Source organism: Chionomys nivalis, chromosome 2 (genome assembly GCF_950005125.1).
Source record: "Chionomys nivalis chromosome 2, mChiNiv1.1, whole genome shotgun sequence".
NCBI lineage: Eukaryota > Metazoa > Chordata > Mammalia > Rodentia > Cricetidae > Chionomys > Chionomys nivalis.
This window is the reverse complement of record NC_080087.1, coordinates 129,761,699-129,777,708: the sequence shown is the minus strand read 5'-3', so window position 1 is coordinate 129,777,708 and position 16,010 is coordinate 129,761,699. Positions and strand designations below refer to the sequence as shown.

Here is a 16,010-nt window from a genome sequence, read left to right as displayed (position 1 = left end):
TTCATTGCTAGTTCAGTACGTGCTGGGATTTCTTTTAATCCATTTGAAAGCAAAGGCTATAACAGCTTAATTTTTCAAAATATCGTTAACTAGGAAACTGGCTGAAGCGCTCCTCCCTCTCTGGCCTGGCGGATGGTGTCGAGGACCTCCTGGACATTAGCTCTGTAGATCGCCTGTCTTTCATCAGGCAAAGTTCCAAGGTAAACAGGACATCAATCCTGAAGTGAACATCAGGATCGCTGATTAAAAACTGTTGGGACTAAAGAATGTTAAATGCATAGAAAGAGTTACACAAACCTTGGAGCTGAACAAGTTCAGAAATTAGACAAGCAATAGAAACTGAAATATTTACTTATTAAACTACCATAAGAGCAAAACTAAGGGAAAACACAGTAAATAGCTTTAGCTTTGCCTATATCTGTGTAGCTATATGTATATATGAAGAATGTGGTAGAGTGACGGAAATTAAGAAAATATCACTGGAATTCTTTTGCACATTTTTTTTTTTTAAATTCCAGACAGTTATTTGAGTCTGCTTGCCTCTAGGTTCCTTTCTGTGCTAAGTTATTTCAGTCTTTCTGAGTTGACCTTAAGTCGATAAAGCCAAGTCTGGTAGTGCCTTGGAGAGCTTAGTGGCAGACTAAGTGAACTTAGTCTTAGTTCAAGTCCAACTGGGGTTATAGAACGAGTTGAAGACTAGCCTGATTAGCCTGGGCAATTTAGTGAGTTAATAAGCCAACAAGAAGGTTAGGCATGTACCCAGTGATAGAGCACTTGCATAGCGTGTTCCTACATTCAATTCTAGGAGAGTGAAAAACAAGGGAGAAAAATGAAAAGAGAGGGAGGAAGGGAAGGAAGAAGAGAGGAAGGGAGTAGGGAAGAATATTATGTTAATAATTGACTTGTAAATTTAAGTCATCATCTTTCTCTTTGATTTCCAACTGTGGTCGCGTTCACTAAGGATGAATACCGCATTCGTTTTGGACTTAGACACTACACATGTCTAAGTTGTTTACTAAATTATTTTCCCATTCAGTTTCTGATCTTTCTCCTGGCAGTCCTCGCACCTGCAGTGACATCTTTTTTGGAACATGAGAATGTATTACATAACAGCACTTGTTAGATGTGGAAGCCAAAGAACATTTTCACATCCTATACAATGTACTTTTCGAACCAAGGGCTAGTAGAACCAACCCAGCGATTGGCTGCTGACTATCTAATGGCTTTCCTTTTCTCCCCAGGTCAAGTTCACCAGTGCTGTCAAGCTTTCTGAAGGTGGGCCAGGGAGTGGGATGGAGAATGGCCGAGAAGAGGAGGAGAATTTCTTCAAGCGTCTTGGTAACTGTCAATAACCCAAGGATCCTGTTCAGCTTTTCTTCTTTTCAGTTACTTAAATTAACTTCTTTGTTTCTTTTTTCCCCCAAAATTGTCTCTTTAAAAAAATAGTCATTTTCTATTTGTATTATCTTTTCCTTTGTTCTTTAAATGTCTTTCACTGCTATCTATAGCTTCTTTATTACCAGTTTTGTGGAAGAGACATTTATAGAAGCCTCATTGTGATTCTCACCCCCTGGTGGGCACTGAGTGTGCAGAGAATAAGACATGACTTCTTGTCTTTGTTAGAATCTGAAAGCCACAGGACCTTCTATCCACCCACCACTCAGCTTCAGAGTTCTGTTCATCGCTTCACCGCGTGGCTGACAGGTGGCCACCCTCCCTCTGTGCACTTCCGCTGAGGGGGAGTGTGCAACTTAACAAAGCAATTTGTTCCAGAATCATACAGCTTTAATTGTAAGGAAATCTTTCCTTGTAATCTGAAAATATATTTGCCCATAAACTTGATGATCTGTCCTAGTGATGACATCTGTAACCACACATACATAGCTACACACAGTGCTGCAACCCCTCTCACTCATTTCCTGTTCTCTCTTTTGATCCCTTTTCGCCTAATATCTTTGGTTTCTTTAGTTTTATTCCATAGAAGCTTTTCTGGTTCTAACATATCCTGTCTTTCTCTTTCTCTCTCTCTCTCTCTCTCTCTCTCTCTCTCTCTCTCTCTCTCTCTCTCTCTCTCTTTCTCTCTCTGTGGTAGATGGTGAGCATTGTAAACTGTGGAGCTTTATTTGGAATACAGCAGGCCATAGTTGAAATTAATCAGAGTAGCCAATAGTCTAACTAAGTCATGGTTGTAGCAAATTTGTGAACAGAACTTTAAAATACATGATCAGTGTTCTTATCACATAGCTGCTTGTGTTGGTCAGCTTTTGCTAGTTTGTCATTCTGTCAATGAGTGTCATGCTAAGGTTTCCTGTGTTCACCTAGGCTGGAACTTTTGGGTTGTTGTGGAGCACTTGTTTAATATTTGAGGATTTAGATTTGTTTCTCACTACTGAAGAAGGGTAAAAACTCCTCCCAAGGCTCTTTCTGACAGCCTAGGACTTTGACAGCTTCATCATTCCAGTTTGTTCACTCTCTACCCCCTTCCTGTGGAATTTCAGAGACAATCTCTAGTGTTCAGAATCATCAGCGTCATAAAGACAATGTTTCCCTGTTTGTTCTTTAAGAATGATGCTGATGTGTGTCCTGAGGTCTATGCTGTGCTAGTTTGATGTCACCTGGCTGGTGCTGGGACCATATCTCTAAGTTCTTTCTACACACTTAGGTACTACACTACTACCTAAGAGGATGGGATGGGAAATGTTCCTTGTTAATGAATGTTTTCCATGTACTATAGATTTCCATATGCTGCAGGTAGAATGTTTGCATCCATATAAAGTTCATGTTATGAACTTCCAGCTCACAATGTGATAACATTTGGAAATGAGACTTTGGAAAGGTTTAGAAGATATCATGAGGGTCACATGACCATGAATGGGTTTTAGTACTCTTATATAAAAGAGAGATATCTCTGTGCACATACAAGGAAAGGGCATTTGAGGATATAACTAAACCAGAAAGGATTTCTGTCCTTTAACCCAAGATCAGATTTGCAGGTCACAGAGTTGTGAGAGGCAAATATTAGTAGTTTACAAGTCTGCTGGCCTGTGGTATTGTATCATAGCTGCCCTAATTAACAAAGGCACCGGACTTTCCCATGTGCAGAATATTCTCTTTCATGGAAGAGATGAGAATATCTTTGGGTTGTTGTCATTCCCTTTGATTTCTCCGTGCTCTCTTCCTCAACTGTGAGCCTAAAACTTAAGTGCCCACTTTTGTTTATTTCAAATGTGCTAATCTCATGCACAACTTAGAGGGAAGTTGTTTAGTGAAAATCCTGAATTTTTATCTGTTGCATGTAACCAATTAATACAAGCCAAAATATGTTCATAGCAAGCATCTTAGAGGTGCAGAGGACAGGAAAGAGTGGGAGAGAGTTTTCAGGCCATCAGTACGGAAAATGTACTGGTGTGACTTTGACACTGGTTTATGATCCATTTCCCTCTCTCCTTTCACAATGACACAACCGCTACAGGTTGCCACAGTTTCGACGACCATCTTTCTCCCAACCAAGATGGTGGAAAAAGCAAAAACGTGGTGAATCTGGGAGCAATCCGGCAAGGCATGAAACGTTTTCAATTTCTGCTCAACTGCTGTGAGCCAGGGACAATTCCTGATGCATCCATCCTAGCCGCTGCCTTGGACCTAGTAAGTTACAGAATTTCTCCACCCTTACTCATATTCATGCTAGCAATGGATGAAAGCAAGGATCGCTGTTCCTAACCCTAATGATGGGTTCATATTTACTTAGTTTTGTCAGAATTAGTGTCAAAATGGTGAAGAAAGATGGTAAGAGAAGTAGACAGAAGGAGGAAATATTAATAAATCACTAGGAGGCAGCATGTTTTAGCAGTGTGATCATTGGTATGTAAAAACATTCTAACCTCAGGATGCCTGAGGTGGAAAACTGACCTAACATTATTAGCCCAATAACAAATGAGGCTTAATGCTACTATCAAACTTTCTTCTCAGGGCTGATGCAAGGATTAAATGAGATGCTAAGTAGAAAAGCCCCCACACAGTGCCTGCAATATACTAACACTCAATATAATAGTCTTACATTTTCATGTATTAGTTCTTGGGGTTGTTTGTTTTGAAACAGGGTCTCACTGTGTATCTCTGACTAGCCTAGAACTTTCTATGTAGACCAAGTTTCTCAGAGATCTGCCTACCTCTTCTTTCCCAAGTACTGGGATTAAAGTTGTGTGTTAGTTACCAAATACTTGACTTGCCATTCCTAACTAACTTAACAGGCATCCATTGAGATCTTCCTCAGTGGCAAGCTTGGTCCTAGCAATTACAAAGATGCAAACTTAGCCAAAGAACCAAGTTGTGTTTTACATCTAAAGGCTTTCTGTGTCTAGTCATCTAGTCTTCTCAGTGAGGGTCACAGCCTAAGATAGCATGCTTTGTGCCTTTCCACAGCCAGAGCCAGGAAGATCACATTATAGCCCAGTGGCAGAAAGTACACAAAGGTTAGACTGGGTCCCAGGCCTGTCTTTTGTCCTCAGAGAACCTATATTCTGTACCCTTTTATGTTGATTCTTAATAAAAAGTAATCTGAAGCCACTTTAAGAATGTCAAAAACTCTGCCAGCTCGGGTGACTTTGATCAAGGTCATATGCTAATTTTCTGCTAAAACTGGGATCAGAACAGAATCTTCTAATTCCATTCAGGACTATTATAGCAACACCATATGTTTGCTCTGTCAAGCAAGTATTTAAATAAATTAAAATTAGTATCAGGACACTTTGTAAATATATGTATATGCCTTCATAATTAAGTAAGTTGTGAATACTTTTTTAACGATTCAAAAATGCATTTAATTCTTTAAAGATATTTCTTATTGTAAGAATACATGATAAGTTCATAATAGGAAGACCTGAAATATTTTCAGTCTTGAGTATTCACACCACATTCATTCTCCAAACCAGTTACTCTTAACATTTGGCAACATTGATTCTTTTAGATTTGGGTGAAAGTTGTGAAAATTTTCCCAAGAAAAGCAACTATAGACAAAATTTAGCATGTATATCAGATTTCCCACAGAACTGATCTATGGAAACTCAAGAAATCTACCTCAATAAATGTGTCATCACTAGCAAGGAGACTCATCAGGCAACTGGAATTACTTCATTTATATTCATTGGCGATGGAAAACCAGAAGGAGCCCATTCACCATTGCTTCCCATGTGGAAACTTCTTAGCATTTATATTAAGATATGTGTGCCTGCAGAAACACATGGCTTGCCACAAGAAGAACACTCTGAGGGATTTGAAGAAGAATATCAGTAAAACAAATCCATGCTTGCTTCTGAATCATAATAATTTTAATTACAATATGTTTGTTATTTCTAATCTCATAAATTCCATGGTAAAAAACAGAAAAAGTGGAGGTTAGTGCATGATTAGTGTCTTTTGCCTCCAAGCAGAGACACATTTCCTGAAGCATGTGTGGATGGATACACAGTGATGGACCGGCCTGTGTAGGATGGGAGAGGAAATACAGTCGTCATCAATAATTATCTGTAATTATATTCAGTGGGAGCAAACTTTCAGTCCTGGAGCAGTGGGTGGGTAGGGCTAGGTTTTCATACCTGGGAGTCTTTTCTTCTAGGAAGGACCAAGCATTGTGCCCAAGTTCAAAAATCCAAATCTCAGATGTCAGAATCAGTCAAAAGTTAAAGAAGTCAAAGAATGTCCATTATCAAGCGATGGGGGTGACTCATTGGTTTGAATAAAAGCAGAGGTGATAAAGTACATGATAGAGGAAAAAGAGGAGAGGCCAAGGAGGAGAGGGAGATGGAGGTTAGCAGGAGGGATAGTAGAGATTAATAATGACAAGTTTCATCCTACAGACATTATGGAGTATGTCCACATTATCTTACTTGTTGGTATAAGCTCAAAGGGATCAGGCCAGGATATGGTCCCCAAATGCAGGCACACTCAGAACCATTCCACAACTGTGAAAAGTAGAGAAACTGAATTTGCAGCTGTATGCTGACAAGCCAGCTGAGAGAAAGGAACGTGTAGGTACATATTTTGTGTTCCTGAATTTAGGTGGCATTTGGTGCTGTTTGTCATTTGTACAGATGTGGCAACTGTAATTTGTCAATAGAGATCTAAGTTAGGAGTTCCTCAAGATTACTCTTGTGTTCACAGATTTCCCCTCTGTATTTGGTTTTCCCAAGCATCTAATGCAGCTGCTCCTTGTTTTTAAAGAATGCCTCTGTTTTATAATATTTTTTATGTTCTCTAATGCATTTGTAACTTTTTTGGTTTTTTGTTCTTCAAGATAGGGTTTCTCTAGTTTTGGAAGTAGCGCTGTAGACCAGACTGGCCTCGAACTCACAAAGATTCGCCTGTCTCTGCCTCCAGAATGCTGGAATAAATATCGTGCACCACCACTGCCTGGCAATGCATTTATAATTTTAGTGATATATAAGATACAGAAATTATTATGAAAACACAAAGATATAGAAAATATAGATAAGTTAATAGATATTAACAGATATGCATTGGCAATAGACATTAAGCTAGAGATAGATAACATATGATTAGATGACAGATAGAAAGATGATAGAGAGATACATGATAGATAGATAGATAGATAGATAGATAGATAGATAGATGATAGATAGATAGATAGATAGATAGATGATAAATAGATGATAGCTAAATACATAATACATGCATGCATTCATATATACATCATGCATGTATGTGTACATAGATGCATAAAAACAGATACATGGATAGACAGAGGCAGGCACACAGGATACTAGTACAGATATACAGATAAAGACATAGTTATAAATTCTGCTTTTTGTCAAGCAATTAAGGGCAGAAGTGGAAATGTGAACTGGGTTCAGAATTATGTTATAGGTAGTTTTATCATATGAAATATTTTTTCCTGTTGTTTTTAGATATGGCTTAAATTGAATTTTTTATTAAAACATAATTTTTCTTTCATTGCTTAATTGATCATACAATTTAGATGTGACTCTTTTTTTCAAATTGGCAATTTTTTCTTCAGAAACAGAAAGTACTACTAGGTAAAGGAAAAACAAGAAACTTGCATAGTCAAACCTAACAATTTTTTTTTGTTTTTTTAAAATAATCTTACTATTACCATATTACCACTACAAGCATGAAATCCAAGATCATTGATTTAAAGTCAATGCAGCTATTCCTCATAATCATTTTCTTTAGTATAAATGTATCAATAGCTTAAGCTTATTCTAGCTAGCTCTTACATTTCAATTAACCCATTTCTCTTATTTTATATTTTACCACAAGGCTCATAAACTGCTGGTAATGTTCCAGCTGGTGGCTTGCATCTTTCTCCTCTGGCAGCTCAATTTTTCCGCCTACTTTCTCCCAGCATTCAGTTGAGCTTTCCCACCTAGCTGTAGTCTGCCCTATCATAGGCCAAAGCATTTTCTTTATTCATTATCCAATAAAAGCAACAAATATACAGAAGGATGTTCCACACCATTTCTCCTTTTCTGTCTGAATGAAAGGGAGGTTTTAATTTTAACATAGTAAAATTGCATATACCAAAACAGATATCAAGCAAGAATTATAGTTATGGCATTTATATATACTATATCTTTATCATAACTAGGGAAAACTATAACTATCTATTTTTCAACTCCATCAAAGACTCCAGAAGAATATATTACCTAAGTTAATGGGAAGTGCATTGTAAGCAACTTCCAAAACTCTAGAATTAACAGAGATATCTCACTTCCTGGACAGTCACCCAAAGTTCTTCTTTATTGTTGAAGCATCCATCTTTAGCCTACAGGCCAGTTGTATCCACCATTGGATACATTTCCATGAAGCAGGAAATTTGATCTGTTCTGCCTTGTAATGACAAAGTTCATCAATTGCTGTCTTCTGTGTCCTGCAGAATGTCTGGCAGACTCTTTAATGAAGCAGGAACCCCAAAGGACCATCCCACCTTTAGGCAAATTCAACAGTCATTTTTATGTGGGTCCTGCATGTCCAGTTTCTATACAGCATAACATCAAGCAGTCCAGGCAAGAGCAGCTTCTTGCCCAAATGGAGCCAAACTCCATAAGGGGCCCCTTCGATGCCCATCTTCCTCTTGAAGCAATTGGTGCTGCCAGGAGCAGATGTGTCTCGTCTCATGTCATGAAAAGTCCTAAGTTATTAAAATATTTTGAGTGACATTCTGAAGATCTCTGAAAGATTTGAAGAATTCCTATCTAAGTGAAATATATCTCTATATATCCAAAACACCTAACTAACATGACTATAAGCTTGACTATTATAGATGACCATCTATTAACCTGTATTTCTTAATTATACATTATATTTTTAAATGAGGTCCACAAACACAATACAATCAAGAATAGAAATATGCATATAACAAAATTGACCTAAAATTTTTATCAATAAAGCAGGATCCATACCAATGCAAAGGAATGAACAAGCAGCTTCCTCCTACAGACATGTTTACAAAACGGGTCTCTTTCAAACTAAAGTTATAGCATCTGCCAGCACAAAAGGAAGCAGTCTAGGTAAGCTTATGTTTACTGTGTTCACAGTCTATCCTCATTTATCCAGTAGAATTTGGAATGTGTATAGCTGATGACTTCTAGTTTGAGAGTAACTTATTAGCATGAATACAACAATGATGTCAGTTGGATTTAGTACCAATTTTTATTTATTTGACACATCCCATGTGTGGCATTATAGAACTCTTCCTCATCTGTGACTGGAAAAATCTAATTACATTCAATTATTTGGCCTCATAAATAGGTAGAATTTAAGAAAATAATCAGAGTCATATCCATGCATCCCCAGTGATTTTAAGATTCCTACTCTCTTTCCTAATGGCCTATCCTGTGCCTACCAGAACCGCTGCTTCGCTAACACGCTTTGTTTAGCATTCCTTGACCTGATTTTGAGGTTTCCTCGTCGCAAAGCATGCATTCCTTTCTGTTACGGGTTGGGTTTCTCCTGACGCAGTTAGTGCTGCTCCATCGATTTTCACTGAAGAATTGATTCATTGCCTATCACACAAGTTATAAACTCATTTTATCTACATATTTCTATTTTTTCCAGAATTTTTGTAGTTCTGGATGATACTTCTATAAATGTTATTGTACATGGGCCTTGCTCAGAATAGTTTCTTAGGTATACAGAAGAATTAGATTCTGCTTATAATTTTGCATTTATCTTTCATATTAATTGCAAGACTTCTACATAGGTGCCAGTTGTGTAATGAAGGTTTATACTAGTCTGTGTTCTTTTTTTTTTTTTTTGATTTTCGAGACAGGATTTTCTACCTGTCCTGGAACTAGCTCTTGTAGACCAGGCTGGCCTCAGACTCACAGAGAACCACCTGCCTCTGCCTTCCAGTGCCGGGATTAAAGGTGTGTGCCACCACTTCCTGACTTAGTCTGTGTTCTTGCTTATGTTTTTGACTCTTTTACAGCATTATTTTTACCAGTTTGGAACCCCAAAGTTATCAACTTTGTGTTTCAACAGATGATTTAAGATGTCCTTACATAGATTTAATGAGCAATTTAGTTCGTGTCTTTGTTCATCCTTTACTTAAGAATTAAGTGGTGCATACCTTGATTCCCAGCACTCGGGAGGCAGAGGCAGGCAGATCTCTGTGAGTTTGAGGCCAACCTGGTCTACATAGTGAGCTCCAGGACAGCCAGGGCTACATAGTAAGATCCTGCCTCAAAACAAACAAAATGAATCAAATAAACCAAAAAAATTGTTGTAGATAGTGCCAATACCAATTGGTGCTCTGTATTTTTTTTTACAGTGCATCATTTCCTCATTTGTGGCTTTTATTGTCTTCATTTACGTGCTGTCTTTTAACAAAGAAAATTTTTAATTAATTTAAGATAATTTAATTAATCTCTAATTTCCTTTATGGCAAGTATATTTTCTTATCTTTCCTCTTCTCCTTGGTGTGTGTGTGTGTGTGTAAGGGCATGTATGTGAGTTCATGTGTGAATATAAGCACATACATGTCACCCCAGGTAGAGATCAAAAGACAACACTGGCTGTTGGTCCTTGTTTGAGTGAGGATCTGTTGTTCATGGGCACAGGCTAACCGCAGTTAGTTGGCCTTCAAGATTCTAGAGATCTTTTCTCTGATCCATACCCCAGGAGCCCTGAGATTACATATGAGCTGTACCATATCTGGCATTATGTGCATTCTGGAAATAAGAACTAGGTTCTTTTCATGCTTAAAATGGTGGTGCACGCCTTTAATCCCAGCACTCAGGAAGCCTCTGTGTGTTCAAGGATCTCTGTGATCAAGGTGTGATCAAGGTGGATCTCTGTGAGTTCAAGGCCAGCCTGGGTTACAGAGAGAGTTCCAGGACAGACTCCAAAGCTACACAGAAAAACTCTATCTCAAAAAACCAAAAAAACAAAGAAACAAAAAATTTCCCCACATTTAGCAAATTCTGTTGGCTCCTTCTCATTTCGCCCAGCATTCTCTGCAAGCTCACATTCTCTCTGAAATATGCCACACCAGAGGGGATGCAGATGCCAGGCTCTCTCAGTCTTAGTGTTTTTGAAAACGTTTCTGCTTTTACCTATACTTGAAGCTGCTTTTGATGAAATTGTTAGCAAGTCATAGGCTGACATTTTTTTTCTGCCCTTCCAAGATGTCATTCTGTCCCTGTCTTAAGATTCCTTTCTGGCAATCAGTAACCGAGACTGACCCTATTCCTGGCACCTTTAATACCTTCTGGTTGCTGTTGATAGCTTAGTTTCACTGGAATGCTTCTGCCACATTTTACTAGAGGTTCATGAGGCCCCTAAATTGTACACTTGGCATATTATAAGTATTCTGGAAAATCCTCAACTGTTGTCTCTTTGATATAAGGGTCTTCATGTTTTCTCTTTCCTTCTGGACATTGCAGGTACATTTGAGGTTTAATTTTATCCCCTGACCTTGACAGCCTCTTCTATTTTATTTCTTTGTCGCTCTCAGCACTGTGTCCTAAAAAATGTTCAGATAGTACATTTGCTTCACTGTCTCTCTTTCAAGTGAGTCTGATCCCATGGTTATTTAATTTAATTTATATGTAATTTAATTTATGTGTATGGGCATTATTTCCTGCATGTTTATCTATGTACCATGTGCGTGCTTAGGGCCTGCAGAGGCCAGAATATGATATTGGACTGAAGTTACAGATGGTTGTGAACTATAATGTAGGTTCTAGAATCAAACCCAGGCCCTCTGGAAGAGTAACCAGTTGTTCAAACTGCTGAGCCATCTTTCTTGTTCCAATCCCCCAATCTTAATCAAGGCCAAGGCTGCCCACCACAGGGTATTTCATAGGTCTGGAGAATCTTAGACTTTTACAACCTGGAGATTACTGCTAGCATCTAGTGACCAGCTATCAAAGATGCTGACAAACATCTTAGTCATAGCATGCCGTCCACAAAACAGAGGATCCCACTCAAATGTTAACAGTACTGATGTCATAGACAAATAAATAAGCAAACAAACAAAACCTCAACTAATCTTTGTTTTAACCTATATTTTGGATTTTAAATTGCAAGAGCAGTGCTAATTTTTTATTTGTAAGAGGTCAATAGTAGAACATTCCAATAACCACAGCATTCAGGACACACAGCGCAGGGCTACCTAATGAATCCCTTAACTCAAAAGGAGTAAACAGAGTTAACTTCACATAGAAGTATGGCCTAACCGCCACCAACTTGAGACTAGATATTTAACCAGAAGACTAAAAGCTCTCAGAGCAGGTATTTCTAGCTCATCCCACACCCACCCCATGATTGTACTTTCTACTTGCCTTCTCTGGTCTTCCATCTCTCCTTAGAAATTAAAAGAAAATTAGAATTTTGTCTAGCATCTTTAGGTGTCTTAAACCAAAGGAAGTTTGTCTTCCTACCCAGTACATTATATGAAAGAGAAGCCATCATTAGTTTGTTAAAATATTAACCCAAAATATGACCATGACTTGAGTAACTGTGAAAACAACTAGCCTTCTAGACCGGGAATAACGATTGTGCCACCCTAGCTGCCCACAGCTATTGTTGACGTGGAAAAGGGCAGCTTGTCAGCTAATGAGTCTATTATTCAGTGATCTCAGTCAAGGAGAGAATTCAATACCAGCAAAGTAATAAACATTCACTCAGAAGCATATGCCCTCTGGCAAAAGAAAAAAAAAGAAGGAAAGAAAAAAATTTTAACACACACTGAGACCCATAAAAACTGCTTATTCTCATTGGTTTTAAATAAATGTATCTCACACCAGCAAGCACTTGATATTTTATTGTAAGGCAATAAAAATTATGTGATTTCCCCAGGGATCATCATAAAATATTTAGCTTTCAAAAAAGTAGGTAGTTCCTGTGCAATGTTAGGTGAATTTTCAGGATTTGTTGAGGTTTCTTCTCACATAACAAGCTAAGATATCATCCCTGAGGGAAAGGGCTGTACTGCAATTATACCCTCCAATTAACTGTTGTGTCCTGGGAAATATATTTCTAGGTCCCCAGGCAAAAGACAGTCCAGCTGTTTGGGTTGTTTCCTAATTCTCTGCTTCCCCTTCACAAAGGAAGCATTCAATATATAATAATCATAAAATCCAGGCAAAATAGCAAAGGAGAAAAAAATCAAGGAAAGTGTCTGGATGCATGAGGTTTTCAAGTTCTAGTTGCAGAATGTTCAAGAAATTCAGACTGCAGAGTGCCAGTGTCATGACTTCCTGTGACTATCTAGACAATTCTGTAATCATCAAAGAGTACGCCTCCCACTCAAGCAGGGAGTTTTTGAAATGACTGATTTATTTAAAGCACCTTTTAATTTAACTTTTGTGTTTGGAGATTCTAATTCATGTAGCTTAGCTTGATATAGTTTGGTTCTCCACTGAAAATGGTTCTATGAATCTGTAACATACACGAATAGAAACTTGGTGCGACTGGAGAAGCTGAAAGGTCATCTGGGCAGAGATTAATAAGAAAGAAGACATTTAACATATTGACTTCCATTGCAAGCATGCAAATAGTTCATCCCTTGGCAGACCAGTGCTGTCAACTTTTGATTTTTTAAATTTTTCCATTTTAATAAAAACGTAACTACATTCCCCCATCCCATTTCTCCCACTGACCCTGCTCATGTCTCCTCCCTCCAGCACCTCTCATATCTCCCATTCCCACCTCACTCACTGCAAAGTTGAAAGCCTCTTTTCCTTTGAATATACATAATGTATACATATATATATATATACATATGTGTATATGTTGTGTACATGTACTCACACATAGAAATAGTGCCCATTTAATGTTGCTTTGTGTATATGATTTGGGGTCTTTACTTCCTAGAGACAGATGTCGCAGCCATTTTCAGAGGCAGATGAGCATATCCGATGTCCTTAGTAAACACACAGAAAGACTTGGTATTCAGACTATGTGGAAAGGTACCATAGCATTTATGCTGTTGATTCAGACTCCTGGCATTGAAAAATGAACTATTCCTATGGCCTGTTTCCATGTCTCGACCTCTGTACAGACTTTCATCACTTGTCACTAATGTAGTAATAACAGATTCCTGTTCATCTAGTATTTTGCCTTTTCATCTATATTAACATTCTGTCTCATATCAGTGAGGTTTGGAAAATTAAGCCCCACTGTAAAAACGATTCTTAACTAGAATTTTCATGATGCATTACTGTAATGATTTTTCTTTAAAGACATTTTTTAAAAATTAAGTTTATGGAATTCTTGATACCTGCATTTAAGCTGTAGCATGGGAGTTGTGATTTCCTTTAATCATCTAACAGAGCATAAAGACCCAGAAGAGTAATTTCCCTTAATTATCTAATGGAGCATAAAACCCGAGAAGATTTCTCAGTGAAGACGGTTGCCAGAATCTTGCAGGTGGAGAGTTGCCAGATAGAGAAGGAATGTGAAGGCTGCAGGTCACGAAAACAGCGTTTCTGGAACGCTATGATCTCGTGTAGGAAAGAGCTTGTTTGACTCACTTAGACTGTACAGCAGTTGAGATGGGGATAGACTGGGAAATGAACCAAGTCCCTAAGGTTGAACACCATCTTTCATTATATAGAACTGAAATGGTAGAATGAGTGTGGTATATGTTAGAAATATTATATTTACTGAATGATTTTTACTCTTAAATACATCATACCTACATCCCCCAAATTCTCTTTTAGTAAGATTTTTGACTGTAAATTAAGACAGTGTAAATTCAAGGGCAAAAGCAGCATAGATGTGGGCATGGAAGAATATTTGATTAGACACTGCATGTCTGCCTGAACAGACCAGGGTTATGTGGAAAACATTTGTTTATTTCCCTTTAAGACTCTTGAAATGAGGGTTTTATTTCTTGATCATATGTGGCGGAGCAAATGAATGCAGACAGATTATATAGATATATACAGCTTTAATAAGGAAATAGACTTACAGGACCACAGGTTCCCGCGGAGTACTGGAAAAGCGGAGCAAAAGAAAATGGCTGCTGGGCTCACGCCCGGCAGATTTATCCGTAAACATTAGCCCGAGGCGAACACGCCCCCAATGGGTGGGGCTATGTCCCTACATCTCCCCCTTTTGTCTAAATAAGATAAAACCAAACCAAATACAACTATATACAATAATAACAAATAATAAATATAACAAACAATATTGAGAACAAAACTTTTGCTAAACATTCTATCTCAAAGAGTCTAAATAACATAGAGAGTAACTACAATTATATAATCTTCAACTCCGTCAAAGATCTGAGAAGGGAATAAATATTACTTAACAATCGAGAAATATCCAAAATGTGCAACAATTGACAGAGACAACTGACTACCTGGGCAATCACCCAAAGTCTCGTTTGCAATGTTGAGTCAACCAACTTTGGCTAAGGCCTAACATAACTGGCATACCATTATTAAAGGCAAGGAACTTTCTTAGGACTATCCTATCCTGTCTTGGCAAGATAAGACAATCCTGTTTCATCCACTTAGGGATATTCTGTATCTTTGTCAGAAGTTGAGGTATGGGCTTTTCTTAACCCAAAGGCCAGTTCTGCCAAGAAGACAAGCTCCCAGTGGAGTGTCTTTGGTGCTCAACGTTCTCTCGGGAGTAGAGTGGTGTTGCCAGGAGTAATTGTGTCTCTTTGGCACAGAAATTTTAGGTTAGATTAAAGGCCATTTTCTACAGCTCTTCGAAGGGGCTGAAGATCATACTATCTATACTAAATATAATCTCTATGTAACTAAAAGACCTGATAAACTTAAAAATAAATATGACAAACATATAATTCTCAATACCTATCTAACTTTGAAGACTAAAAGAATAAACAACTGTGCAATATATGAAGACAATGATCTTCAACTGTAAACAATGTCATAGTATCAGAGGTAGAAATGTACAATGTAATATGGTAGATGTATCAATACAATATAGACAAAGTTATAAGCATACTCATACAAAAATAGAGGTAGGAACACTCACATTCAATATTCAACATATCAATATACAAAAAACAGTACCAGTACAATTTTCTATAAACAGTAATTCACAAATACCAATCATCCCAAAAAACCAGTTACCCCCTTCTTCTTCCTCTTCTTCTTTTTTTTTTTTCAAAAAAAAAAAAATATCACCCCATCCCCTCAACCCTAAACCAACCATTAAAAGATGTCCCCAACCCTGAGGGCAAACTCTGTTGGGAGAGGGGATGTCGTCCTCTAAGATTGCTTCTAGCTGACATGGGGGCAACGTTCTTCTTAGGGGGTCCTGTGAAAGCAAATGATGGTAAAATTCCCAAATTAACCTTTGACCTAAGAAAATTGTAACTAGTCTCAGAGCGTTTTGAGAAGGTCCGACCAGAGTGTTGTCAAAAATGTGCACCATTCGAAATTGTCTCTTGTAGTTGGTACCAAAAGCAGGTCTAATATTAGCGCTTTAAAAAAAAAATTCATGACGTCATAAAAACCAGATGGAGTTGATGTTGTGGGGCCCCATCT

At 37.9% G+C, this 16,010-nt stretch overlaps 1 protein-coding gene across 9 annotated transcripts in view; it reads left to right on the top strand.

Moving 5' to 3' along the window:
* The window catches only part of Unc80 (unc-80 homolog, NALCN channel complex subunit), a 191,109-nt gene that overhangs the window by 55,175 nt on the left and 119,924 nt on the right, over positions 1-16,010 (top strand). For all 9 annotated transcript variants that reach the window (XM_057761422.1, XM_057761420.1, XM_057761417.1 and 6 more), the window contains 3 exons: positions 94-200; positions 1,242-1,338; positions 3,473-3,645. In XM_057761422.1, the coding sequence (XP_057617405.1) occupies positions 94-200; positions 1,242-1,338; positions 3,473-3,645 (377 nt within the window). The remainder of the gene's footprint in view (positions 1-93; positions 201-1,241; positions 1,339-3,472; positions 3,646-16,010) is intronic.